At 47.2% G+C, this 26,218-nt stretch overlaps 1 protein-coding gene across 1 annotated transcript in view; it reads right to left on the bottom strand.

Moving 5' to 3' along the window:
* Window positions 1-13,451: 13,451 nt before the first annotated feature.
* Ark2c (arkadia (RNF111) C-terminal like ring finger ubiquitin ligase 2C) overlaps window positions 13,452-26,218 on the bottom strand; it is a 61,297-nt gene continuing 48,530 nt past the window's right edge. Inside the window, exons 5-9 of the mRNA XM_047526227.1 lie at window positions 19,509-19,638; window positions 17,743-17,847; window positions 17,399-17,494; window positions 14,542-14,648; window positions 13,452-14,065 (exon numbers count right to left, since the gene is read on the bottom strand). Coding sequence (XP_047382183.1) covers window positions 13,948-14,065; window positions 14,542-14,648; window positions 17,399-17,494; window positions 17,743-17,847; window positions 19,509-19,638 — 556 coding nt within the window. The 3' untranslated portion in view covers window positions 13,452-13,947. The remainder of the gene's footprint in view (window positions 14,066-14,541; window positions 14,649-17,398; window positions 17,495-17,742; window positions 17,848-19,508; window positions 19,639-26,218) is intronic.

The raw sequence follows: 26,218 nt of genomic DNA, 5'->3' as shown, positions 1-26,218 counted from the left end.
AGGCAGTGTTTTGGCTTTTTTGTGGGTGAGGGGAAGGTCAGAGCTTTAGGTGTGTGGTCTCTTAGACACCTGGGTAGGAAGGAGGTAGGCAGGTATCTGAACTCAAACCACACTTTTGAGGGAGAGATGGGACATCCGGGATGACAAACTCTGAGGAGAGGATTCTCCCCCACTCCTCCACTTCCCCAAGCATGCCTAGGCACCCCTGGAATAATGCCAGGGCCGAAGACGGAGTCTCAGACCTGGGCCTTAGGAGAGCGGCATGGGACAAGAGGGGAAGCGCCAGAGTCTGGGTTCAGCGCTATTCTTGCTTTTTAATTATGTGCCCCTGGACGAGTTATGAAACTGCCTGTGCCTTTCCCCCTAAAATTGGAGATGATTCCAGAGCCACAGAGATTGCTATAAAGATAAGTGTAACCAGTTCCTATGGAGCCTGGCCCCCAGGAAGGACTTTGGGAGGGTCCACTGTCAGCCTCAGTTCCCTGCTACTCACTAGGTCAGTGACTGGATGCTCCCCAGGTCCTTCCTGCTCTCGCAAGGAGAAGCATCTGAGGCTGTCTCTGTCTTTTCAGAGAGAGGCAACAGTCTTTGGGAGCCGCCCAGCTCAGTGGAGGAAGAGGCTGTCAGGTGGCTGCCAAGACAACTCCAGCCTCAGGAGTCAGTGAAATGGGGCTGAATGATAAAGGCAAAGGCTGACTCTGGCATCCTCTCGGTTTCCTCGTCCCTGGGATTTCCTGCAGCAACCCACCCTCAACACACACACCTTGATGGTGTCTTTTCTGATGTCTCCAGCCCTCCCAAAGCTCTGGGTGCTTGCCCATGCAGCCTGCCCTTGGCAGACGGCTCCCCTGTGCAGGGAGCTGACTCTTTCTAGCAACTAGTGAGGCTGAGCACATCCTTCTTTCTATCTCTTGTGGAAAACCGTGTGTCGTTGCTTCAGCATTTGCACAACATCGTGAGGATGCCCTTAATTGCAACTCTGAATACCTGTGCTATAAGCCCAGAGAGAGGAACATTCCTGCTCAGCCTGTGCTGCTGGATTTTGGTTGCAAACTAAGCTGCCAACGTGCATGGAAGAGAGCTTCAGAGCTGTCCCCTAGGTCTTCTAGGTCACTCACACATCAGGGTTTTTTGTGTGTGTGTTTGGTACTAAGGATTGAACTCAGGGGCACTCAACTACTGAGCCCCGTCCCTAGCTCTATCTTTTGTATTTTATTTAGAGACAAGATCTCACTGAGTTGCTTAGGGTCTCACTTTTGCTGAGGCTGGCTTTGAACTCAAAATCCTCTTGCCTCAGCCTCCTGAGCCACTGGGATTACAGGCATCTGCCACCTCGCCCAACTCACACTGGGGGTTTTGCCCCTGGCCTCCTGCAGATTGCCCCAACACTCTCTCCCCAGAACCATACCACAGTCCAGAGGGAGAGGCACTGTGGAAACCAGCCTTGCTGCCTGCCTCACTGAAGTGCTCCCTCACTCGCTGCCCGGGGTTGCCCTGACCTGATGAAGACTCGCGTGAGAAATGTCTTTGCCAAAGTCCAGAGGCCACCCACATCTGTGGAGCAAGAGCGGCAGAGGCGTGTGCTGGGTTCTTGGGGTGCAGAGTCAAGCTGCTCACTCCAAACACTGTATAACCCCCTAATCCCACCTTCCCGGAACCTCCTGCCCCCCCACCTGCCCAGAGTCTCCCCTGGTGCTCTCCAAAGAACAGAGTGCCCTGCGTGACAAGATGGGGTCCCGGAGTGCATGGTAGTCACTGGAGCGGTTGGGAAAGGGTCCCAGGATCTGACAGCCTCTTAGACTCAGCAGCACCCTGTCTGCAGCTGCCCCCCTCATCCTACAGATTCCTGGTGCCCTTCATTCCTAAGACTCTGGCTCCTCCAGCCCCACGGCGTCAGTTTTCCTCTCTGCTTACTGTTTTCATCTCATTTGTCCCTGTTATCTTATATTTTTCTGATATCTCTTATCTCCTGGGCCCAGTGGATTCAGTGTTTCTTATTCTTTCGCAGCCCCTTAAATGAAGATTCAGAACAAATCAGTTTAATCTTCAAGTATAAATGTAGCTATTTCCAACTTTTATATTCTACATTCTGGACTTAGATAAATCATTTTAAAAAAATAAAGATTAAGCATCATCCTAATCCAAAAAATTTAAAATTTAAAATACTCCAAAATCTGAAACTTTTCTAGCACCTGTGCGATGCCACAAGTGGAAAATTTCACACCTGACTTCAAGTGATGGGTTGTAGTCAAAAGGCCGGCACACTTAAAGTGTGTACAGTCACCTTTGACTATGTGTATAAGAAATATATGATACATAAATGAATTTTGTGTTTAGACTTGGATCCCAGTCCTGTTATACTCATTACAAACACACACACACACATACACACACACAAATATATCTGTATACACACACACACACACACACACACACACACACACATATGTGCAAATATTCTAAAAATCTGAACTATTTCTGTTCCTGAACCTAATTTTGGATAAGGGATACTCAACCTGTGTGTATATATAGTTAATACTTTATGTATTACTATAAGCTACCTCAGGCTTTTAGAGCCACAAATTCAGAAACATATAGATGGAAACATAACTCCAATACATCTCCAATTTTTAATAAAATAGGTAAATGCTGGCTTATGCAAAGAAATTAGGAAAAAAATAAGAATGTCAGGTACCAGTGAGTGACCAGAGGCTAGTCTTGCCCCAGGGGAACCTCACCAATCTGTTAATGGAAATAGAGAGTGGGAAAGAGCCCCTTCTCTGCGGAAGTTATTAGGACGCACAGGCTAGTGTAACCTTCCTGAGGTCTGAGAGTGGAACCGAGGACCAGAGAGGACCTCTGACTCACCAGGAGTGGCACATGGCAAAGCTGGGTTTGCACCAGGCTCTCTGATTCCTCCACACGCTAGAAGGTTCCAGATGGGACACTCTCCCACTGGGCAGCAATGGAAGAGGTGGGAGGGTAGGAGCATGGTGGTGGGAAGGGGAATAGGAAGAAGGACCTGGAGTCTTGTAGAACTCATTATCTCTCACACTCCCTTTCCGCCAGTTTGGAGGATGAGCCTGCATTTTGGGCTGGGCACTGCTCCTCCTTGGGGGCTGCTGGGGCACTGGGAAAATTTTATTGCCTGAGGGCCTACAGTGCAAAGGAGCCGGAGAATTGCTCACAAGGCCCTCTGCAAAAGGCAGGAAAAGACTGATCTCTGCTCCATTCTATTCTTATCTGGTTGCTATGCCCAGGCCTGGCTGCTGCTCCTGCCCCTGCCCTTGCTTCTCTCCTGAGGAAGGACTGAGGGATACCCATGAGAAGCCACTAGAAAGGGACTTCTCTTCCAGTCTCACCCCATCAGCCCCTGGTCTGGGCTTTGCTTTTCAATACATCCCCTTCTCCCAGGGAGGACAGTAAGCAGGATGGGAATGAAGGTCAGGCAAGCAAAACCTCAGGGTGCAAAATTTAAGGAGGTGCCCAAACTCAGGCTCCTGCAAGAGGAACCTGAGAGCTAAAGTGTTCTTAAGTTTTGCACCAGGAACACCTTATTGTCCTCACCATAGTCCTGATCCCAGCAGAAAGACATTCTTCTACCTATAGCCCCCACAGAGCTCTGTACCCCAAAAGTCCTAATCCTGAGAGGGAGACCAACCAGCCAAACATGGTGAGGGTGAAGAAGCCTTTATTCTTGAGAAGCCCCCAACCTGTCTCACACCAATGGCCCCTGCTGCCAACAGGGTCCTTGGGTTATTGCTGGTGCTACTCTGATGGGAAGGTGCAGCAGAATGCCATCTGTCCCCTGGCCAGGTCCCTTGCTAGGGCTCACGGTGAAGGAAACAAAGGAAAAAATGGGTCTCTTGCTCCCCAGCCACCTCCTTCCTTTTCCTTCAGTCCTTGCCAGAATGGCTCATTCCCTCCCCAAAGCCCCCAGGTACTGACAGCTCGCATTGCTGGAAAGTTCTTCCTTATAAGGACAGTTGGTTGAGTGACAAGCTCTATCTTTCCTCGCCTGATTTAGAGACACATCTGTATTAAAGACTATTTGAAGAGAACCATAATTGCATTGCTTTCAAGTAACTGCTAACAAAGTATTTCCAAATAAATATACCTGGGGGTCTACTTTAAAGAAAAGATTTCTTTTTGCAATTAGCACAAGCTATTTACATACAAACTGTTGTACAAAGTCTAAAAACCACTTTTGTTTTTAAATAGGTTAAAACAAAAGCCTTCCTATTCTATTTTCTCAGGTCTTTGGCTGAAAAACTCTATTCATCCAAGGTTTTGGTAAGAGTAAACTCAGCTCAACCCAGAAACACCCTTTCTGAATTCTGAATGTGGGGTCCAAATGGAAGAGATCAGACAGTACTCTGGGCACCCAGTTCCTGAGATGTCCATTCTGAACAGGCATCTCTTTACCTCAGCCTCTTTGCAGAACAAGGCACCAGGTGCCAGCCACTTAGAGACACCCCAAAATGCCCTGGGCAAGGGGTCTACCAGGAACAGAGGGAAAATGTCCAGCTTTGGACAAAACCTGTGGGAAAGGTTTTGGACAGAAGGGCCTGAAAAATGAATGACCCCTTAGAAAGGAAAGAGCAATTTAACCCTACGTTTAGAAGGGGCAATTTGGGTGGGGACACCTGACAGTGGGGAAGGGCTTCTGAAGTGAAGGAGAGGCGGTTCTGTACTTCCACACTCCGACCTCTCTGTGGCCCTTCTTCCAGAACCCACAGCTGAGCACAGAAAAGACTGCTCCAAGCCACGATTCCAGAAGTCTCAGTTGTAAGGTTGTAAACCCTTAACCACCAGCTGGACAGGTGATTGCTGGTGGCTGACCATGTGGGAGGTGGCCAGAGAACACACTTCAAGAGAAGGAGAGGGAGGACAGAGCAAGAAGATCAAGGAGAAAGACCACAGAGAGCAGGGATTTTTTAAAAAATAAATCATCATCATCATCTTCTTCTTCTTCTTCTTCTTCTTCTTCATCAGTAAAATGTGTATAGTGCTTACTTTAGTCCAGACACATGTTAAGAGCTTTACACAGAAATTCATGAAATCTTCATTAAAAAAAAAAAAAAAAAAAAAACTATAAGGCAGGTACTATGAATTATTACCATTTTATAGACTAAGAAATAGAAGCACAGGGAGTTTAAGTAACTTGTCCAAAGTCACACAGCTAACAGGAAGCCCACAAGGGCAGGGATTTCCATCAAATGAAACATAAGATGGAAGCTGTGTGACTGGTTGTGCGGATAAGGCAGTGCCAGGACAGAAGGCCCCTCCGTGTGGGGCAAGGGGAGGTGAAGACCTGTTATTTTCTAGGTTAAAGACTGCTGGATATGATACTAAGGGCTAAAGGGAGTGAGACCAGAAAACGCCCGGCAAGAGAAGGCTTGGGAGTGGGAGAGGCTTCTCAGGGAGTGGGGAAGGGAGGGGAGGAGTGGAGAGCAGAAGCAAGGAGTGATGTTTTAGGTGGTGCATTGGGTGGGTGCAGGCTGGGGCCTGGGGCAGGTGAGGACAGACTCCTCTCCTTAGTTTGGGGGATCATGATGGTGACCAGGGGTTTCGGGGTCTGGCAGAAAACAACCCAGATGTTTTGTGAGCAATTTCTTTTCTCCTGAGAGTGCTATGGGAAGGAAGGCAGAAGATTTTCTCATGAATATGTAGGTGTGAAATCCAAGATAAGAAGCTATTCCCTGAGTCCCTCTCCCCTTACCCTGAAAGTAGCCCAGGCCTTTGCTTCCTGGGCACTTGTGCTTTAAAGGTAAACAGAGACAAGGGACAAAGGGACACTAAGGAGGGCAGGCCTGTACATAGAGACCCATGAATTGCAGAGCTGCACCTTGCCTACCATGTACATTGGCCAAACCAGGTATTATGGTTTGGCTCTGGAATGTTCCCCAAGGACTCCTGTGTTCAGAGGCAGGGCTTTGGGGAAGTGATTCAATCATGAGGACTTGGAACTCACCAGTGGATTAAGCCATTTCTGACTGAATGGATTACTGGGAGAGGGTGAGGCATGGTTGGGGGACGTAGGTTACTGGGGCGTGCCCGGGCAGGGCTTATCTTCTCTCAGGCCCTGTCTTTCTGCTTCCCAGCAGCCACCAGCTGAGCACTCTCCTGTCCTATGTTCTGCCTCATTCAGACACAGAGCAATGGAACTGGCTGACCTGGACTGAAACTCTGAAATCATGGACCAAAATAAGCCTTTCCTCCTTCAAACTGTTTGTGTCAAGTATTTTGGTCACAGTGTCAAAAAACTGACTGTCACACTGAGAAAGTACAAGGTTTTTCCCACACTCACATGGGGACTGATGGGTAGAGCAAGGACTGAGAAACCTGGTTTGCCCAGGCATCATGGTGCACACCTGTAACCCCAGAGACCTAGGAGGCTGAGGCAGGAGGATTGCAAGTTCGAGACTAACCTGGGAAACTTAGCAACATTCTACCTTAAAATAAAATACAAGAGGACTGATATGACTCAATGGTAGAGCACTTGCCTAGCTGGTATGAGACTTTGGGTTCAATTCCTAGTCCTGAAAACAAAGCAAAACCACAAAACAAAACAAAGCCAAAAAAAAACCTGGTTCATGGATCAAAAGAAACATAGATAGAAATGTATGCAAAGCTGCAGTTTTGTGGTGCTTCTCACTGAATATGAACCAGGAATTTAAATGGTTCATTAACAAAACATAAATTAAGAACTTTAATAATAATGTATCAATATTGACTCATCAATTATAATGAATGTATAGCACAAATGCAAGATGTTAATAATAGGGCAACCTGGGGGTGGTAAGGAGACGTTCTACATTAGTTTTTTCCACAAACCTAAAACTACTCTAAAAAGACACTGCTTATTCCTTTAAAAAAAAAAAAGTTCATTGATATGGGTTCTGTTTGCAGCTTATGAAAGAAAGCAATTTTTCAGTTCACTGAGTCCACACTTCTGAGAACAGACTCTGAACCGTGCAGAATACATGAGCCTGGGCTCCTACAAGGGAACAGAAATCCACACCCACTGTTGACATCAAGTCCCCTCTCTCTTAGGGAGAAAGCAAGGAGCTCTCCAGTTCAAACAACAAGAGTTTACATTTCAGAGTTGATCAAAAATGATACCCTGACCCTTGAAGATTCATAACTAAAGTTTAGGAAACAGGTCGATTAGATGGTTGATCCACAGTCATAGGACAGATTCTTTCAGAGACAAAATAAGGAGATAAAAATGGTGACTTTTCATCACCGTGATGAAGTGCCTGAGATAATCAATTTATAAGGAGGAAAGGTTTATTTTGGCTCACAGGTTTGGAGGTTTCTGTCCAAGTTTGGTTGGCCTGTTGCTTTTGGTACTTGGTGAGGCAGAACACCTCAGTAGGACAGTGTGGCAGAGGAAGTTGCTCACCTCATGGTGGCTGAGAAGCAAAAAGTTCTAGGGTCCCCAAATCCCTTTCTAGGATACACTCCCAGTGACCCAGTTTCCTCCCAATGGCTCTACTTCTCAATGGCGCCAAGCTGGGGACCAAGCCTTCAGCACGCGGGCCCTTGGGGGACATTCCAGATCCAACCTATGGTAGAAATAGAAAAGAGACAAGAAGGATGAGGAAGAGGTGGGGCTGGGGAAGAATGAGGACGAGAGAGGGGAACAGAGAGGGAGAGGCAAAACAGAAGGGGTGAAAAAGCAGACCTGGGGTGTTGTGGGAAACAGACCACTAATGCCACCTCATATCATGGACAAAGCCGTCCCTCGGACGTGAAATAAACACCCTGCACCAGTGAGGTGTAGTTAGCAATGCAGTTCATTTTTATTAGTTATAAATAAAGTACAAAAAATCCACCAAAAGTGAATCTAAGCATTTACACAATTCCTAATGTCTTCGCCTTTTCATTGATGCACTATTGCTTTAATATTCATAATAAATATTCTTCTAGCTTTCTGCTATAAAATAGTCTATGTAGCAAAATGTTGCACAGCACAACAGAACAGAACAGCAGGAGGATTACAAAAAAGGACAATCAACACTGAGGATAATCCTTTCACTCACCAGGGGCAACCAAATCACCCCTCGAGGGCCTGGTGTGACTGGCTCCAGAGCTGAGAAATTAGCCACATCCATTGCCAGGGGTGGGGCTGGAAGAGGGGGTGGGGCGGGAGGGGAGGCTCGAGATTGGGCCACGGGCCAGCCAGGGCATAAGGCCCTGTCCACTCGGACCCCGTAGAGCAGCGTAAGGCATGCCCATCGGAAGCCCTGCCGGGGCAGTGTCTGCCAGGCCCGGCAGCATGGTGGTTGTAGTCCCACCAGCATGGCGGGTGACTCCACAGGCTGTCTCCAAGCAAGGCAAGGCTCCAGGGTGGAGGCAGAGGGCAAGCTGGGCAAGCGGCAGGCAAGAAACCCTGGGAAGGGCTCCCATCCCCAGGCCAGAGCAGAAATGGGCTTAGCCACCATGCCCCATCTGGCCACTTGGGCAAGCCTAGCCAGGCAGGGTGGCAACTCTAGGTCTTCACTTCCTCCCCCATGTCAGCACCATCCATCCCCATGGGGCCTCTTGTGGAGGGCGGAGTCCCCACCAGGCAAAGGCAGTGATGGCAAGAGCCAAGAGGAAAGGACAAGCTGGAAAGGAAAGGGAGGAGAGGAAAGGAAGCGCACAAGGCAGGGCCCCAGCCCACTGGAAGGCTCCTCCGGGCCTGTACCTCCTCTCCCCTTTTGACTCAGAGACACCTGGGCTCAGCACTGTGCCGCTGTCGATGCCCTTGTTTCCCGGGCCTCCCTCCCATCACTTCTCTATGGGGCAGTGACACTGGAGCACGGCCCCTTGTCCTCCATAGCAGCCTCCTGCCCACGCCCATGGAACAGGGGCAGGGCCCGGAGGAGAGACCACAGTTCAAACTGTGTCCAAGCAGTTGTCCGTTTGTGATGTCCCAGTCACAAAGGCTCCAAGAGATGGCAGCACAGGAGTGCCAACCCCAGGCACCAGGGCCTGGGGCTTCCGCCTATCCCATCGCTAACCCTACCAAGGCAATGGACTTCAGCTCACTCTCCCAGTGACCTGCCAAGCCTTGGGAAAGGCCATGCCCCATGTCCAGGAGTGTGCCCATCTAATTTACCTCCCTGTCACCCGCAGGATGTGGCACTTAAAAGGACAAAAGCCCATGTGGACTGGCTAAATCCTCCATCCGTTTCCTCCATTCTCCTTTTTTTTCCTCTCTTGCTCTCCACCTTTTCGCTTTTCCTTTTTTCCTGAGAGGGCGAGATAGGTCCAGCACGGTGGTCCCCCCAACCCCAGATCTGTGTCATATTCTATCTGAATCAGAGGCATCCTAGAGACCCTGCCTCTCACCTCCCTCCCCTGGCACAGAAAAACTGACTCCTGGAGGCCAAGGACTGGCTCAGTCACAGGGAAGCCCACAGTGGAGCTGATCTGAAAAACCGAAGCCTCCTGGACCCCTTCCAGGCTCATTGTCATAAATTAGACTTTAAGTTTCTGACACTCCTGCTGCCTGCGTCCCAAGGGCTCCAATTCTGGGACCTTAGAGAGATGGAGCCCATGTGGAGACAGTGACCTCTAGAGCCCAGAGACCTTCCTCAGGGGATGGAGGCTAGGTGGACTGAGGCTGTAAGAAGTGGGAAGGAAGAAAGAAAAGCAGGTTCATTGCAGGGGTGGGGGTGGGGGCCTCGGGGTGAGGGTGCCAAGGGTAGCAAGTGAAAGGATTACCCCAGTCTGCTGACGAGTGCAAATTATATTTATATATGTGCTAAATACAGTCACTATATTGGAGTTTTTCACTAAGTCACAGCATACAGAATCAAAGGTTTGCATTTCGTATGGAATGTATCCAAAGAGGCCAGCACCACAGTAGGACAGCTTGCAATCACACACCCTGATAGTTTGGACGAAATAAAGTTCGCGGAATTTTATTTAAATTTTTTTTTTGTATTCGTAGTTGTTTGTCATCGTACCAATGCATGCAAAGCATTCCACTCCCAAAAACAACGCCGAAATGAGGTAATAGGAGTAATAAAAAAAATTAGTATCCTTTCTAAATAAATAAATTATAATTAAAAATGCAAAACAACTATAAAAATAATTAAATAAGAACCCACGATATCTACAAGTTAGTCATAAATTATGATTGTTAAATATAAGGCATTTAAACTCACAAAACCCTGTAAACTAGCAACGTGCCATGTTTTTTGTTTTTTGTGTTTTTTTTTTTTCATTTTTGTTTTTCTATCAGCTGAAATCGCTCTAGCATTTGCTCTACGCGCGCAGGAGATGAAACACGAGGGGACCTGACAGACGTTGCTACAGCCCCACACGGGGAGTGTTGGTCCCGCCAGCGGGCGGGGGGCTTGGGGGATTTCTTCAGGAAAAAAAAAAAAATCTGGTGCTTTTTCTTCACCATTGAAAAAACTGTGCTTGTTCATTAGGCGTAAAGAGTCAAGAATACTTGCTCGGAGGGTGGGAGCCTTTGCAGAAGAGAGCCTGAGTCCTGCCACAGGTGGTGGGCGAGGGGGGCAGGGCCGGGGGTCCTGGCTGGGAGGAGGAGACTGTGGCCCCTGCCCACCCTCTGCTGTGCCCAGTGGGCTCGTGGCGTTGGGTTGATTGATTGGTGTCATCGGTGGACCCGCTGCAGCCGTGGCTGCGGTTCGGAGGCCCAGCTTGAACCCTGGGGCCGCTCTTGCCCCAGAAGGCACTCATGCGTCTCAGTCAGGAAAGGGTCTGAGTCCCTTGAGTTGAGCAGGAGGACTACAGGGGTCTCCCTCCTGGAGGTGGTGGGTGTGAGATGCTGAGGCCTGACCCTGCCTCCTCTCCACTCTCCCCAGGCTTCCTGCCCAGTTGGGGGGACCTCGAGGGAGCAGAAGCTGGAACTTGCTCTTCTCACCCAACTGGCTGCCCTGCTAAGGAAACAGGGGCCAGGAGGGCTCCGAGTGCCTGTCTTCTCTCCTGTCCCTATCTGCAGGGCACAAGGATCCCAGAGAGATGGGGAGGGGAGGGAGTTCCCGGATCTACTTCCTCCCCAGCCCAGTCCCTATAGCCTGGGGCACTTGGAGAGCCTGCAGAGGGTAGGAGGGAGGAGGGGACCAGGTCCCAGTTTCTCACTCAACTTGTGTACCCTCAGCCTCTGAAACAGATGTTCATGCTCTCAAAAGTCCTTTTCAATGGCCCAGTCAGCACACAGTCTGACTTGAACGATGTGTTGATGTTGGGGGATCACAGAATGCGAGTGTTGGGAGAAATTCTAGCAAGCATCCACTCCAACCCCCTAAGTGGTAACTAGGGAAACAGGCCCCAAGAGGCAGAGGGGGAGGGTTCCAGCATCAACCAGTTTATCAGTGAGGAGCCAGGACTAGAACCTGGAAGATGGGCTCTACTTCTACCCGGGCTCCCCAGACTCCCTTCCCCTGCTCACCTTTCAGACCAGCCTCAGGGAAAGGAGAGAAGACTGACCCAGGAGAGGAGTGACCTGCCCTACCTAGTTCACCCTGGCTACCTCCATTCCAGAGCCACCTTCTGAAGAATTCTTGGTTTTGACCTAGGCATTGGGGAGGAGGGGAGAGAATTTCCAACTCCCTGTGACTATGAGTCAGCAGCATCCCTGATGTCCTGGTTCAGATGTCCTTCCCCACTGGTGGGATGTCCAGTCTTGCCCTGGAGACACTTCACGCACTGCGATCACTGCACTGAATGACCCCATGCCCACCACTACTAACTCTGAATCTTGAACTATGCACGGTTCCTTGCACTACTGGACATGTCCTGTCTGATCCCGGACTGTAAGCTCCTCCAGGCACTGTCTTCTGAGCTCTCATCTTTCCCAGCACCTGCACCAGTAGGCACTCAAAAGAGATTGTATGGGACACCAGAAGACTGGTGCTGGGGGAGGCCTTTGTCCGGATAAGGTTCTAAAGTGACATCCCTAGGGAGTTGCTTCTCCAACTCTGCCCCAGGGTGTCCAGAGTAGCCTTTGCTCTGGAAGGTGCAAGGGTGTTAGAAGGTTCTACCTCAAGCTAAAATCAGTCTCCCTGTCATTATCACCCATTGGTCCCAATTTCCCCCTGGTAGCAGCAACATAGACTCGAATATCCTTAACTGCATGGAATTTCTTCATTTATGTGACAAGTGTCCTATCCCTTAGTCTATTCCATATGAGGGCAATGAGATGGGCTAGGGGTGGAGGTGAGGGAGGCTTTGAAAGCAGTAAATGAGGAGGATGGGGGAGGGGCAGAGGAGGGTCACAGGATTCCAGCTGATCTGGTGTTTTCCACTTGGGGATGGAGAGTTGGGTTTGGGTTGGAATTTGGTGCATTTTCCCATCTCCAGTATTCTATCCTCCCATCTCTCTGCTCCTTATAGGGTCAGAAAAATTGTGGGGTGGTTCAGAAAGACAACTGGGTGGTCACTCGGAGTTTCCAGATCTTTCTTCTGGCACCTCCATCCCCAAACCCGAAGAGGTTCCCAGGAGTGAGCAGAGAGCACAGAGGATGCTGGACAGAGAGATGAATTTTCAGGACATCTGGGTGAGGTAGAGGGAGTGGAAAGGGGTACGCTGTTGTTTCTCCCCACTGGAAGGAGAAGGACACTGAGGCACAGAGGAGGAGAGGAACTTGCCCACAGTTATCCAAGATTCAGAGAAGAGCCAGAGGTTAGGGACAGAGGACCTCCAAAACCCAGCCAAAGGGGTCTCAGAGCCAGGGCCATCTCTGAGGAAGGGATCGGGACTTGAAACATCCCAAAGGAGGCTCGAGTTCCTCCCCGGGTCCACGGTGCTTGACTGGGGCTCTGGGTGCTAGCTGGGAGTGCTTTGGCCAAGGCCAAGCATCCACTGCCTATGCTATTTTATCTGCATCATCTGGTTAATTTTTTTGCATAGGGAGGCAGTGGCTACATTGCCTCTTTGTGACAGGACAGGAGCCCAATCTAAAGAAAGAAGCAGGGGCCCCCTGTCCCAGGAACACTGAGGCAGCTGTAGCTGGAGGCCGAGTCCACCCTGGTTCTGTGCAGGGAGGGTGCGGAGAGCTGGGCTGGGAGATGAGCCTAGGACTGGAAGCGCTCCCTCAGGACGAGCCTCCCCGCTTCCCTGCTGGGCTCTACCTTCCTCACCTGGCCTGAACCCCTGGGAAGCCTCATGAAGACCCCCATCTGCTCTTTGTCCAGTCCTCCCCTTCCCAGATGCCCCTTCCACACTCCGTGCACTGTAAACATGAGAAAAACAAAAGCCAAGGAGAAAACAAAAACAACAATAGAACGAGAACCCCCCTCCCACCTCCCAACTGGGTGAAAAAAAAATCATCCTTTTTCACCGTAAACAGGATTTGGCATTTTTTTTTTTTCACCTTTGATTCCTTTTTCCTTTTCTCTCATAAAGACGGGAAGATTGGGGCTGTCGTTGGTTGGTTCGGTCAGGCACCAAAACAAGAAACTCAATGAGGAACATTTGGTGCAAGTTGGGTAATAGCGACATGTCCACCACAAGATGACTAAGAGCACCACACACGACATTTTTCTTAAGCTAACATGCTCCGGCTGCCATCCACAGAAATAGCTAGAGACCCCTACATGGTTTCTACGTGGTCGAGAGGTATATGTACAATCCTTCGAAGGACAGGATTGAGGGGCTGGTCTATCAGCTAGTACCCTCGGATCACATCTGGGTTCTCCGCAGCGTGGGCCCCCCACTCCCGCCCTGCTCTGGGCACGGCCAGCTCCCTCCTTCCTGCGCAGCAAGGCGGATGGGGGCAGCGGCCACTCTGGACGGGTGGGTCCTCCCCCGCCCCCTCCTTTCCCTCGGACACGGATACCACCAACTCCTCTTTCCACGAAATGTGCTTGCAGGCTTCTCCTCTACGTCAAATGGCTCAGAAGGCAAAGTTTGGCTGCAAGGGCTATGGCCGTGGGGGGACCTGGTGAAGGAAATGGGGCGTCCACTGGCTAACTCCTCCCTCAGCTGTCAGCTCCCAGTTGTGTCTCAATGTCCACTCGGCAGATGGGGCATTTCTTGCTCATGGCGAGCCACTGGTCCACGCAGAGTTGGTGGAAGAGATGCATACAGGGTAGGCGTCTGGAAGAGAGGAGGAGAACCAGGTGACCAGCGTGGGGGTGAGGGGAAGGGCTGCAGCAGGAGTTGATGTGAGGGACGTTGAGGGGACCAGGAGACACACCCAGGACCACTGGAAAATTGCCAAAGAGGGAGCCTTACAGAAACCCTGCCCTGCAGTGAGGCTGTGGCTAAGATAGGAAGCCATGACAGGAAGGAAGCCTCTAGGCCCTCCTCCATGAAGCCCAAAGCGAAGCCATGATGTTGCCTCAGACCCATCCAGGCCAAACATCACACCCTTCTCCTACACTTTCCCTCCTACACATCCTCCGTCACCACTTCTAGAACATTCCGTGCCCCACCTTCCCAGTTCAGCCCTGAAGCACACTAGAGCACACCTGGAACACTCACATGCACCTGCAAGCAAGCGCCAGACACAGTGCAGTGGCCGGTCACTGATGCCTGTGAGAGGAGGGAGAGAATCACAGGTGGCCTCCTACCTCACGTCTTCTCCGTCTTCCAGCATAGACAGACAAATTGTGCATTTCTCGTCTGTGTCTGACTCCTCACCCTCGTCCTTCTTGCCCTTGCCATCCTGGGGTCTTCTCTATGAGAAGCGAAGACAGGAGCACCTGTTACCTGGGGCCAACCCACCTAGTAGCTTTACCCACAGCCTCCCCTCCCTGCAGCCCCCTCTTCCCGGGGAGTCAATCTCTTTTTAAGATTCCTTCCCTATCTCCTCCCATGTGCTTCAGGAGACAGAGGGTATGAGACACTGAGGAAGAGGCCAAGTGGACTTAGGCACTATCAAGAAGCCCAGGTTGTGAAAGGGATCCGGTTCCAAATGAATTGACCCTTTGCAAAGCTACAGCTCACGCATAGCCTCTTCCTGCCTCTGTTCCACTCTCACTGGCCACTCCTCACCCCTTGCCCAGTGTAGACTCCTGCCTCCAGGCTTCCCCACCACCTTCAGGTCCAGCATGATTCACTCACTCACTCATTCATCCAGTCATTCTTTACCAATGTTGGTTCATTTATGCTCTCATTACAGACGAGGAGAAAATTCCTGCCCCCAGCATTAACTCCTGTAATTAGTACCACACTGTTACTGGCTATTTTGTATTATTGGATTTCTCCTCCCTTCCAGAATGTTCCCTTAGGGTAGGCACTAGCTTCAAGACAAGGTTTGACATTATGCAGGCATGCTATGCATGCTTGTTCATTTTAACATTCCTATTTTCAACTCTTTGCTGATTATTCGAAGATAGTTAATCACTCTGTAGAAAGTTCCAAGTTCTCAGATGATGTGGACAAGGGCTTACCCCCTTAATATACTAACCTACATTTAACCAAGTACAAGGCATATCATTGCATTTCAATATTTTGGGGAAGAGGGAATCTAGTGAATGGAATTGGCCCACCTTCCATGTTCCCATCTCTTTGCTATAATGTGAAATAGTCTGATAATAACCATAGGAAGAAAATTACCTATTTTGTCCCCTCTGCAAGGATAAGCACACTTAAAGGACATTTTGTAAAAAGGAAAATCTGGAGTCACAAGACAAAGACTGCCCAGAGAATGACCTTGGGGCCAAGCCTAAATGTCAGGTGATCCTACTCTTGTCCATTGTCCTAAGCTCTGGAGCTCCTTAGTCTGATGTAGTCTGGGGAATACTCTGCCTTTGCTAGGACACACAGATAACTATTCCTTGTGCTTTCAGCCTCTCTGTGCTCTAGACAGTCCCTGCAAACCATGCCGGGCTTCTGCAGCAAGCTTCCCCTCATCCCGGATCCAGAAAGTCAGAGTTACAGTCATTGCCCACATATTTTTTGTGGTTCTTGAGTTTGAATGGAGTCATAATGATCTGCTTACGGGTCCAGCTGTTTGCAGGAGGAGCAGCCTCCCTTTAGCCCCTGCTCGGGATGTCCAGTAAACATTCCACTAAGCCTCGACTGTGTGCCTATTTTCTGCTGTTCGCCATTGATATTCATGATTTCCTTTTTATACTTAATAAGTTACTAAACTAAGTATTAATTTTACCTTAGTATTACCTTGTTTTGCTGTGGCTAATCTTTATTTCTTTAGACTAGTCTTCCTTTTCAAATCTTACCTCGTTTCCTATTCTTAATCCTTTTTTGTCTTCTGGTTTTCACTTGCTCATTTTTACCTACTTAACTTTTTTGGGGGGGATGGGGAGAGATTGAACCCAGGATGCCTCACCACTGTTTTATTTTGATACAGGGTCTTGCCAAGTTCCTTAGGCTCTCCCTAAGAGGCTGAGGTTAGCCTTCAACTTGAGATCCCCCTGCTTCAGCCTTCTGAGTTGCTGGGATCACAGGCAAATGTCACCATGCCTGACTCTCCACATAACTTTTACCCTTAACTTTTTTCAGCATTTATTTATTTTAGTGTTTATTTAATCCTTTTTGCCCTTAACCTCTCAATTTATTAACATTCCCTTTTAAAGCTGATGTTCTGGGGCTGGGGAGATAGCTCAGTTGGTAGAGTGCTTGCCTTATAAGCACAAGGTCCTGGGTTCAATCCTGAGTACCACAAAAAAAAAAAAAAAAAATGTTAAAGCTGATGTTCTTGATTTTAATTTTACACATTGTTTTCATGTCTTTTTCTAGTTCCCATTCCTTCCATATTTTCTATTATGATTGTTTGTCTTCTATGTTTTTGTTCTTATGTTATTACTATTTTAAAGTACCCTTTTTCGTTTTATATTATTTTAGTCTGAGTTTTTAAAAGTTTTTTTGTTTTCACATTTTATTTGGATCCTAAGCTTTGTCATTTATCATTTTTAATTCTTTTTACTCCTTTTTTTTATACCAGTTTTATTCTCTTGATTCTTCTGATTTTCACCTGCGTCCCCTGTCTCTCTGATTCAATCCATTTTCCCTTTTCAGTCTCAGTATTGGTTCTTTCAATATTTCCTTGTGCCCTGTTAAACTGATGGCCAGTGATGGCAGGAATGAACACCTGTCAGGGACACACACTGCTCCAGCCTCCCCAAATGCCACTCACTCTCCTCCGCTTTCTCCTGTGGTTTAAAGTCCTCTCTCCAGAGAAGGACCACTTTCCCCATGCAGATGAGCCCCTTCTTAATGCGCCATCCAGTGTCTGACCCATAGTAGGCACTCAGTAAACGTGGTTGAATTGTTCATGAACAAACCCGGTGCCACTGCGAGGAGATGCTCATGCCAGCATTTGTGTTCTCAGTCCACCTCACTAGAGCAAAGGCCTCTGGAATTTGAACAGTGCCCTCTCTGGACAACCAGGCCAGGGTGGAGCGGTCGCACTGACAAGCCCCTCCCCCAACCCGGCCACGCAGGCTGGCCTGCGGGAGCCCCCACCTTCTTGTACTTGTGGGGGAAGGTGAACCTCTCAATGGTGTTCTGCACAGCTCCCCGGGTCACGTTTCCCAACCTGTCCTCTAGCTGCAGCAGCTCCTGTAAAGAGGAAAACACGGACACGTGTGCTCGGCACCTGTAGGTACATACAGACACACACCCGATAAGGAAGCGGCCTGGGAGACGGTAGTGGGAAGTGTCCCCGGGGCCATCGAGAAGTGCTTGCCTGACGCTGAAGGCTGGGTACCTCCACTTGCTCTCTCCTGGCGCCCCCTCCACCTGTGACCCCCCACCAGCAGGAGAGGGGGTGGAGTCGCGAGGGGCATCAGTGGGAGCACCCGACTTACCTCGTAGCTCTCCCGCACAGCCGAAGTGTGCCTGCTGGGATTTAGTCCCTGGAGAGCGAGGAAGTGAAGCTGGGGGTAAGGGTAGTTTCGGATTTCATGGACGACCTGGCGGGGGAGAAAATGGCTTAGACCCAGCCAAGGATTCCAGGCTTCTCCACGGCCCAGCACCGGACTCCCCGGAGTCCCCCCAAATCCCGATGACCAGCACAACCCCGAGGTGCTGTGAGCTGGTGGCAGAACTGGCCCTCCTACTTTTGTGTCCCTCTCATCTCATCAAAATCCAAACCTGTGCCCAGACCAGTTCAATCCATGAATGACAACGAGCCCTGACTGGCCACCCACGTCGCGGCAGGCACTACTCTAAGTCCCCCACGTGACAAACCAACGTGGACATCTCCCCTGATCTAAAGTGTGGGTGCAACTGCAACCCCCACTGTACTGCTGGGATAAGTGAGGCATAGACAGATTAAGGAACTGGCTCAAATTATGCACCAAGTGTCGGAGCCAGGACCCAAACTCAGGCAGTTGGGTGGCGCAGTTCATTCCACCCCGCCCCCCACTGACCCCGCCTCTGAGATGAGCAGGCTGGTAAAGGCTCAGGCCAGGCCCAGGAGCAGGGTGAGGCACAGAGGACTCAGTCCTCAAGGGAAGTAATATTGTAACGCAATATTTTTTATGTTAAAATGAACACAAAAAAGTCCATGCTGAGCAAAATAGCAATATTTTAAATAAGGACAGACTCTGGCCTGTCTTCGCTAGACCTGCCTTACTCTCCCTTCACTAACCCAGGCTACGAGTCAGTTCCATCCCAGCACCTCCACCCCACTCCCTGTATGTCCCTGGACCAGTTACTTAAACTCTCTAGGACTCAGTTTGCCAATCTATAAAACAGGGATAATACTATACTATATGATTGACAGAATGAAAGATGAGTTATGTAAATGCTCAGGAAAGTGCCTGGTATGTAGTAAGTGTTCAATAAGTGTTCCCTTCTTTTATTCTCAAGATACAGTGCTTCACATACAAGCCATGGAATCCCAGAGTTGCCAAGAAACTACTCATGGAAGCCCTTTATTACACAAAAAGGAGACTGAGGAGCTAGGTGGTTCTGTGACAGAGGGGAGGGTGGGAAGAGGCAACATGGAGCTGTCTGGAAACAAGGTCTTCCAAGAGTCTTGCTGTGGGATGTCTTCACTTTCATTCCATGCAAACTGCAAACCGATGCTCTGTAGCACACAGTACTCTGCAGTCACAAGGCCTGCCCTGAGACAGGCAGACCCGGACCAGCAAGCCAGGCTGAGGGCTTCCTCTGGGATCTGTCGTGATCCTCACGCCAGCCCTGTGAGACCGGCAGGGCAGGCACCCACATTCCCATTTCACAGATAGGTAAAACCAAACCCAGGGAGATATGGCCACAAGCAATTAATTGAGATCGTATGAGGGTCAGAATCTGTCCTGTCTGCTCGTAGCCCCAGCTGTTCCCCCACAGACCACTGCCCACCATGCTGCCCCTTTCCACCTCCTACCCACTTCAGCAGGATAGCTTCCAGAAGCTTCCCTTTCATTGCCCCCTCAAGCCAGAGTAGGAAGAGAGGCTGAGAGGGGAGGGAGCAGTTGGTCTGCCTGGGAGCCTGGACCTGGGGGAGCCTGGACACACCGGAGCCAGAGCACCAGGAAGCAGGGACCCGGGGAGCTGCAGGCCTTAGCCCAGCAGTGACACCCAGGAGGCAGCAAGGAGTCCATTTCCCGGCAGGACCTTCACTCACCATCTGCGTGGAGGAGGAGTTCCTGGGAAAGTGGTGCATTCGCGGAGTCGCTAGGTAATGCTGATAGTGCTGTGGGAGGGGCCGCACCTGGAACTGAGCAGGACTCAAGCCAGCGTCCACACTGAGATCCCTGCAGGGAGGGACACAGCCTCGGTCAGCGTGGGGTGGCTGATGCGCCGTAAGGTTCCAGAAGGGACATCAAGCCCACAGAGGAGAATCAAGTCACAGGGTGGCATCGGAGCTCCCCATCACCAGGCCCTTCTCCCCTCCTTAGAGGGAGGACACTGAGATCCAGGGGCTCTGCCAATTCTGAGGGGGCTGGAGCCCAGGCCCTGTAAACCTTGAAATGAGGACCCAAGACCCCCACTCCTAACAAAACCTTCCCTGAGAGAAACGCTGAGAGAAGAATCCAAAAGCAGCAGATCAGGGATACACAGCAAAGGAAGGACAAGGTCCAGGGGAGGAGGGGACAGCAGCCATATTTTTACCACTTTAAGAAAATGACCAAAGAGGAATCTCTACAGCTGGCTCTACAGCCAGAAAGGCTACCCTAGCCCATTCCTTCTGCTTCCTAAATGTATAGGAAAACTGGTTTCACATAAACATGGCTAATTAATTACTCTCAAGAGGAACCAATGGCTAAGTTGGAATCTGTTTTATTTCAAGTCTGTGGAGAAAATATGTAAGAAGAGACAAAAAATATTTTGTCATAAATGAAGCAAGAAAGCTATCAAAAGACAGCAGGGTCATGGCAAAAGAGCTTAGGAATCAACTAGGAGAGGCTCCCTCTGGCCAAAGTTAGGATAATTTGCATGTCAATAACTATAACAACAAAAGACATGGAAACCCAAGAAATAGCTTTAAATCCATAAGACTGAACTGATGCTGAAGAAAACTGGTCCTCTTTTTTTTTTTTTTTTTTGTTTTTTGTTTTTGGGTGCTGGGGATCGAACCCAGGGCCTTTTGCTTACAAGGCAAGCACTCTACCGACTGAGCTATCTCCCCAGCCCCGAAAACTGGTCCTCTTTGAAGGATGCTAGGGAACCAGCTTGATTCGTCGCTCAGTGAACTAGTAAATATAAAAGGAAGAACCAAACATTCATCTTGTTTTTCCCTTAAGTGTACTTCAGGGTAATCAAATAATTGAGGAGGGAAATTTTCTCTTAAGAAAAGTTTTCCCTAATAAATGAATAAGGAATGACTGAATTATTTGTCACCATTTTTCAGCCCTGAAGAAACAAAGGATCCAGGCAAAGATCCTCAATTACTGCTAACATCACTAAAGAAGAGACAACCAGACATTAAGGGCCTTCTGGTGGAAAGACACAACACCGCCACCCAAAGTATTCCTAAGAAATAAGTCAAACTTGTATCTGCTGAAGCCTTGACCTAGGTGCCAATGTATACGGACTACAGGGAACTGGGGACATCTTAAGTGACACTACTAGACAGTAACAGCAAAATCCAGATAAGGGGAATCTTTTAAGAACAGCCTGGTTTCTTCAATGAAAGCATTAAATAAATATCTATATATCTATATTTATAGACAGACAGAGAGAAAAGTCATTAAAGAAATTTCTGTTTCCAGCCATATGTGGGGGTAGCAGGAATCAGATTCACCCTCCTACTGTAAACCACTGGAAGACTGGACAGGATGTATGCAATCTGTTTTCAGACACTCACAACATACAGCACAGGGCTGTGATCGCTGGAAGAAGATAAACAAAGCCTACCACCCCCTACCTTTCACATGAAGGTGCATCCAGACCTCGAGCAGGGAGGGGGATCCTAAGCAAGGCATGGTGGTCTCCAAGCGTTGAGGACTTGGAGATCCTATTTCAGAGAGGCTGAGCTCTCTGAAAGTTGTGGTAGAGTGTTTTGGAGAGGAGGAAGCTACACTGAAGAGGAGCTCCAGAAAGCTGCACAGTCTTCCTTGAGTCCCTGAGTTCTTGTTGAATTCTAAGATAATGCACACGTGGCATGGGCCCCCACCAGCTTGAGCAAAGAGCACACATGGAATAGGAAGAAAAAGGGAACGGCTCCCAGGAGTTAGGGTTGGGAAGCATTCAAGTTCTAACACAGCAGCAGAGAGTCCTGTGAATCACGCAGGGCATCCAGTGGAGACCCAGAAGGCCTTTGAAGCTTGGGTATAAGCTTTGTTAAGGAAGGTTTTGAGAACTCTCTGATTTAGGCATATTCTAGACCTCCTGTAATAAGACTTAACAAGCCTCCAAAAGATCAAAATGAACTGCAAGTGATGCTCACCAGAACCAAGTCCAACACTCTCCAAATGAATAAAACAAATCCGGTAACTCAACAATGTATAATTCATCACATCCATCATTCAATAGAAAATTACTGGACATGCTAAAAATGAGAATAACATGTCCCATAATCAGATGAAAATTCAAACCATAGAAACAGTCCAAGACACTGAAATAACAAAGACGGTGAAATAGCAAAAAAGAAAAAAAAAGATGCTCAAATAGCTATTCTAATCATATTTAAATTGTAGATGAAAACATAAACACAAGAAGGAGAAAAATGGAATATGGGTGGAAATGACCTAAATAGAACTTTCAGAGATGAAAAATGCAATCCCTGGGTGGCATTAACAGCAGGTTAGATACTGTAAAACAAAAAATTAATGACTTAGAGACAGCAATAAGGATAGTAGAATGAATCAGACATTATTACCCTGTGTACATATATAACTATAAAACAGGTGGAATTTTACATCATGTATAGCCAGAAAAATGAGAAATTATACTGTATTATATATGATATATTGAAGTGCATTCTACTGTCATGTATAACTAATTAAAACAAATTTAAAAAATAAAAAAAAATCTAAAACAAAGCAAAAGCACACGCCCCCCCCAAAAGAAAGAAAGAAAGAAAAAGAAGACAAAAGCATTAAGTCTCAGTTACAATACCCAGTGGTAAGTAAGATTCAAAGGGAGAGGTTGGAAGGTAAAGGATAAAAAAATTATATTTTAGGGGAAAATTGACTGAAAATTCCAAATCTGATGAATCCTCAAAGAGTGCAACTGACTTTGAGCAGAATAACATAAAGAAAATCACCTCAAGGCACATGATAATCAAATTCCTGGAAAACATTAGTGAAGATAAAAATTTTAAACCAGAGCCAGACCAGGTGGGTGAGTCACTTGGGAGGCTGAGGCAGGAGGACTGCTTGAGCCTAGGAGTTCAAGAGCACCCTAGGCAACACAGTAAGGCCCCATCTTGAACAAACAAACAAACAAACAAACCCAAGGAAAAAAGACCAACTAGATACAGAAGAATGTGGATAAGAATTATCATCAACTTTTCATTAGAAACAAAGAAAGCCAGAAGACAAGGAAATAATACCTTCAATCTACTGAAAGAAAAGGAAGAAGGGGGGGGGGGGAACTAAAAGAAACCAGCAAAAACATCCTTTAAAATTAAGGTGAAAAGAGACATTTTCAGACAAACAAAAGTTGAGAGAACATGATGCCTGTAGACCAGCACCACAAAAATACTAAAGAAAGATCTCTGTACAGAAGGAAACAATGCCAGATAGAAACTTAGATCTATACAAAGGAATAAAGAGTGCCAGAGATGACAATTATGTGTGAGATACAAGATTCTTTTTCTCCACTTAAACACTTTTCTTTGAAGTTTGATTGTTTATAGCAAAGATTGGAGAACTTTTTCTGTGAAGGATTAGAGAGAGTATTTTAGGCTTTGAGGACTATACTTTCTCTGCCACAACAACTCCAATGTGTATTATAGTTCAAAGCAGTCAAAGCCTGCATTTTGTAAGCATGCAGGTGTGACTGTGTTCCAATAAAACTTTATTTACAAAAACAAGGTGTGGGCCAGATTGGACCTTCAACTCATAGTTTGCTGAACTCCTGGTTTAAAGCAAAAATTCTAGCTAAGTATTATAAGGGTTATAACATATATACGGATAAAATCTACAAAAGGGATAACAATGGATGGGAAAGGGGTAATGAAAGTATACTGTTGTAAGAATTTTATATTAGACACAAAACAGTATAATTCTATTTTAGGTAAAGTAAAAAACTAAATATACATATTGTAAGCCAAGTACATTCACAAAATATAACAACAAAATAAAATAAAAAGGTATGACTATAGTGCCAATATTTAACCTAAAAACTACTTAACAGATCAAAAAGAAGGCATGAAATTGGAAATAATAATTTTAAAAGGGGCAAATAGAAAACAAAGAGCAAGATGATATATTTATTACCAACCATATAGATAATTTTATTAAAGGTAAAAGGTCTAAACATCCCCTTAACAAACAGAGATTGTCAACTGGAAAACAATAGCTGTCTATAAAAATTTGTTTAAATATAAAGACATAGATAGATTAAAAGTAAAAGGAAGAAATAAATATATCATGCAAGCACTAATTGGAAAAAAGCTGGCATGACTATTTTAATATCCAATAAAGTAGACTTGAACCAAGGGGTATTGCCAAAGAGCAATATTTTATAATGATTATGGGGTCAATTCATCTTGAAGATATAACAATCATTATGTGTTCTAATTTATATAGAAAAAATATATATGCTAAAATATATAAATCAAAACAAATGAACCTAACACTGACAAATAAAAGAAGAAACAAATATACCGGTATAGTTGTAGACTTCAACCCTCTTCCCTTATAATTCACTGGACAAATAGATTTTAAAACTTCAGTACTCTACAATACCTGAACTTAAAACCAACTTCATCTTACAGCAACATTTATACAACATTTCATTCAATGAAAACAGAATATATAGGACACTTTTATTTAAATAGAATATATGCTGAACTTTAAAACAAGTCTTGATAAATTTAAAAGATTAGAGGTATGTAAAACAAGTTTCCTGATCACAGTGGTATTAAATTGGAAATCAATAACAAAAAGATTCTATAATATACCAAATATTTAAAAATAAACAATATACTTCTAAATAATCCAAGGTCAAAAATAAATCATCATATACTAGGAAATGCTTAGTCCTTCAAGAAAAATTCATAGCTTATATGCTTATATTAGAAAAGAAGAAAGATTCAAGTCATGACTTAAGGTTCTGCCTTAAGAAGCTACAAAGAAGAAGAAAAGAACAACAGAATCATTAGGAAAGTCCTTCCTGGACACAGGCTTGGTCAGCTGGGCACTGTTTCCCCAACCCTTAAGCAGTCTAACTGGGAACTTGTCCTAGGAGACATCAGCTCCTAGAGAAGCAGGGTTCCTCACTTTCTGCTATTTCCACCAGCCAACAAGAACCTCACTGAGGTTTTTAAGCTTGTGTTTAGTTGGTTGGTTGTTTTTTGGTGGGGGGTGTCCTAGAGATATCCCATGGGCCTTAAGTCACAGAGTTAACCCAGAACCACATTTCAGAGATTTTTTTGTGGACTTTGTCTCCATGCCTAGTTTTTTTCATTTGTGTCTAAACATCCAGCTCAATTTTATTTTCCACTGTCAATTTTCTTGAAACATGGCGTGTTTTGGTTGCTATACAGTCCCTTATGTTCTTTTCAGGGAACTAGCCTCAAAATGACAGCACTATCTATGAGCGACGTCAGGCTATAGGAGCTCTGGAGACTTGGCTAAGACAGGGCTGACTATGGGCAAGGGAGGCTCCAGTACTCCACCCACCTTCTGCCCACAGGTCCCAGTCCCTGGAGACCTCTGTCTAGATAGGGTTAGGGCCACAGGGAGCAGGCTTTGGTGTGTGGGGTGCAAGATCAGAGTTGAGAATGAGAAGCTAGGACTGAGTCAGAGAAGGAGAGTGACAAGGATAGGGACATTGGGGTCGTGGGGTTGTGGTTCAAGGTCAGGGTCAGACATGGCACAGAAAGGGGGGATATTTGAGATTCACCCCCAAGACCTGCTGCTCCCACCAAAGCTCAGGCCAGGACTCCCACATGGAGAAGCTGATCCAGGAGGGGAAAAGATATTCCAAATAAGGGCAAAAGTCTGGGCTGGAAGAAGTCGTGCTGTAGAATTCCCAAATGACCTAGAGCAAAAGTCAATGGTTTTTGATAGTTCTGTAAAGAAAAGGGGAAGAAGGCTGCTGCAGACACACTACCCAGCCCCCAAGGGGCTCCTTGCAGAGGGTGAGAGTAGCCCCTGGTACAGTGCATTTCCTGTAATTCAATTACCAGGCTCCCATCTCCTGGCAGAAGAGGCCTCTCTGGAAAAGAGGGTTGGGATGCAGTTAGCATGATCACAATTACAAAACATCCCTCAGCACCACCAGGCCAGCCCTTGCTGGAGCAGAGCTCATTACAAGGAAGGAGAAACTGTCCCCTCTGCACCAGAAACAGTTTTCTACTCGAGAAGTGAGGGCTGGATAGGCAGAGGGGGCCCAGGGATGGCTCCAGGCAGAACTCTGAGACCCAGACCAGTTTCTCCAGGCCTCATTCTTTGTTTCTTGGGACAACAGGGGCCAAGAATGCAGAATGGTTGAAATGAGAAGGAAGAGAAAGATTGGCTCAAGAAAACAAGCTAGGGACAAGCTAACACCTGCTCTGTTCCTCCTGACAATCCCTACCTATCACTTGTCCCATCTCGAATGCCTTGCTGGACCCTGAGTGTGTATTCAAATCACTCAGCCGTATGCAAGGAGTTCCATGTGTGCTGAATGAAATCAAATTGAATTGACTTGACTGCTGAGGGACGGAATTTAATTCAAACT

The sequence above is a fragment of the Sciurus carolinensis genome, chromosome 15 (assembly GCF_902686445.1).
Source record: "Sciurus carolinensis chromosome 15, mSciCar1.2, whole genome shotgun sequence".
Taxonomy (NCBI): domain Eukaryota; kingdom Metazoa; phylum Chordata; class Mammalia; order Rodentia; family Sciuridae; genus Sciurus; species Sciurus carolinensis.
This window is presented reverse-complemented; position numbering and strand designations above follow the sequence as displayed.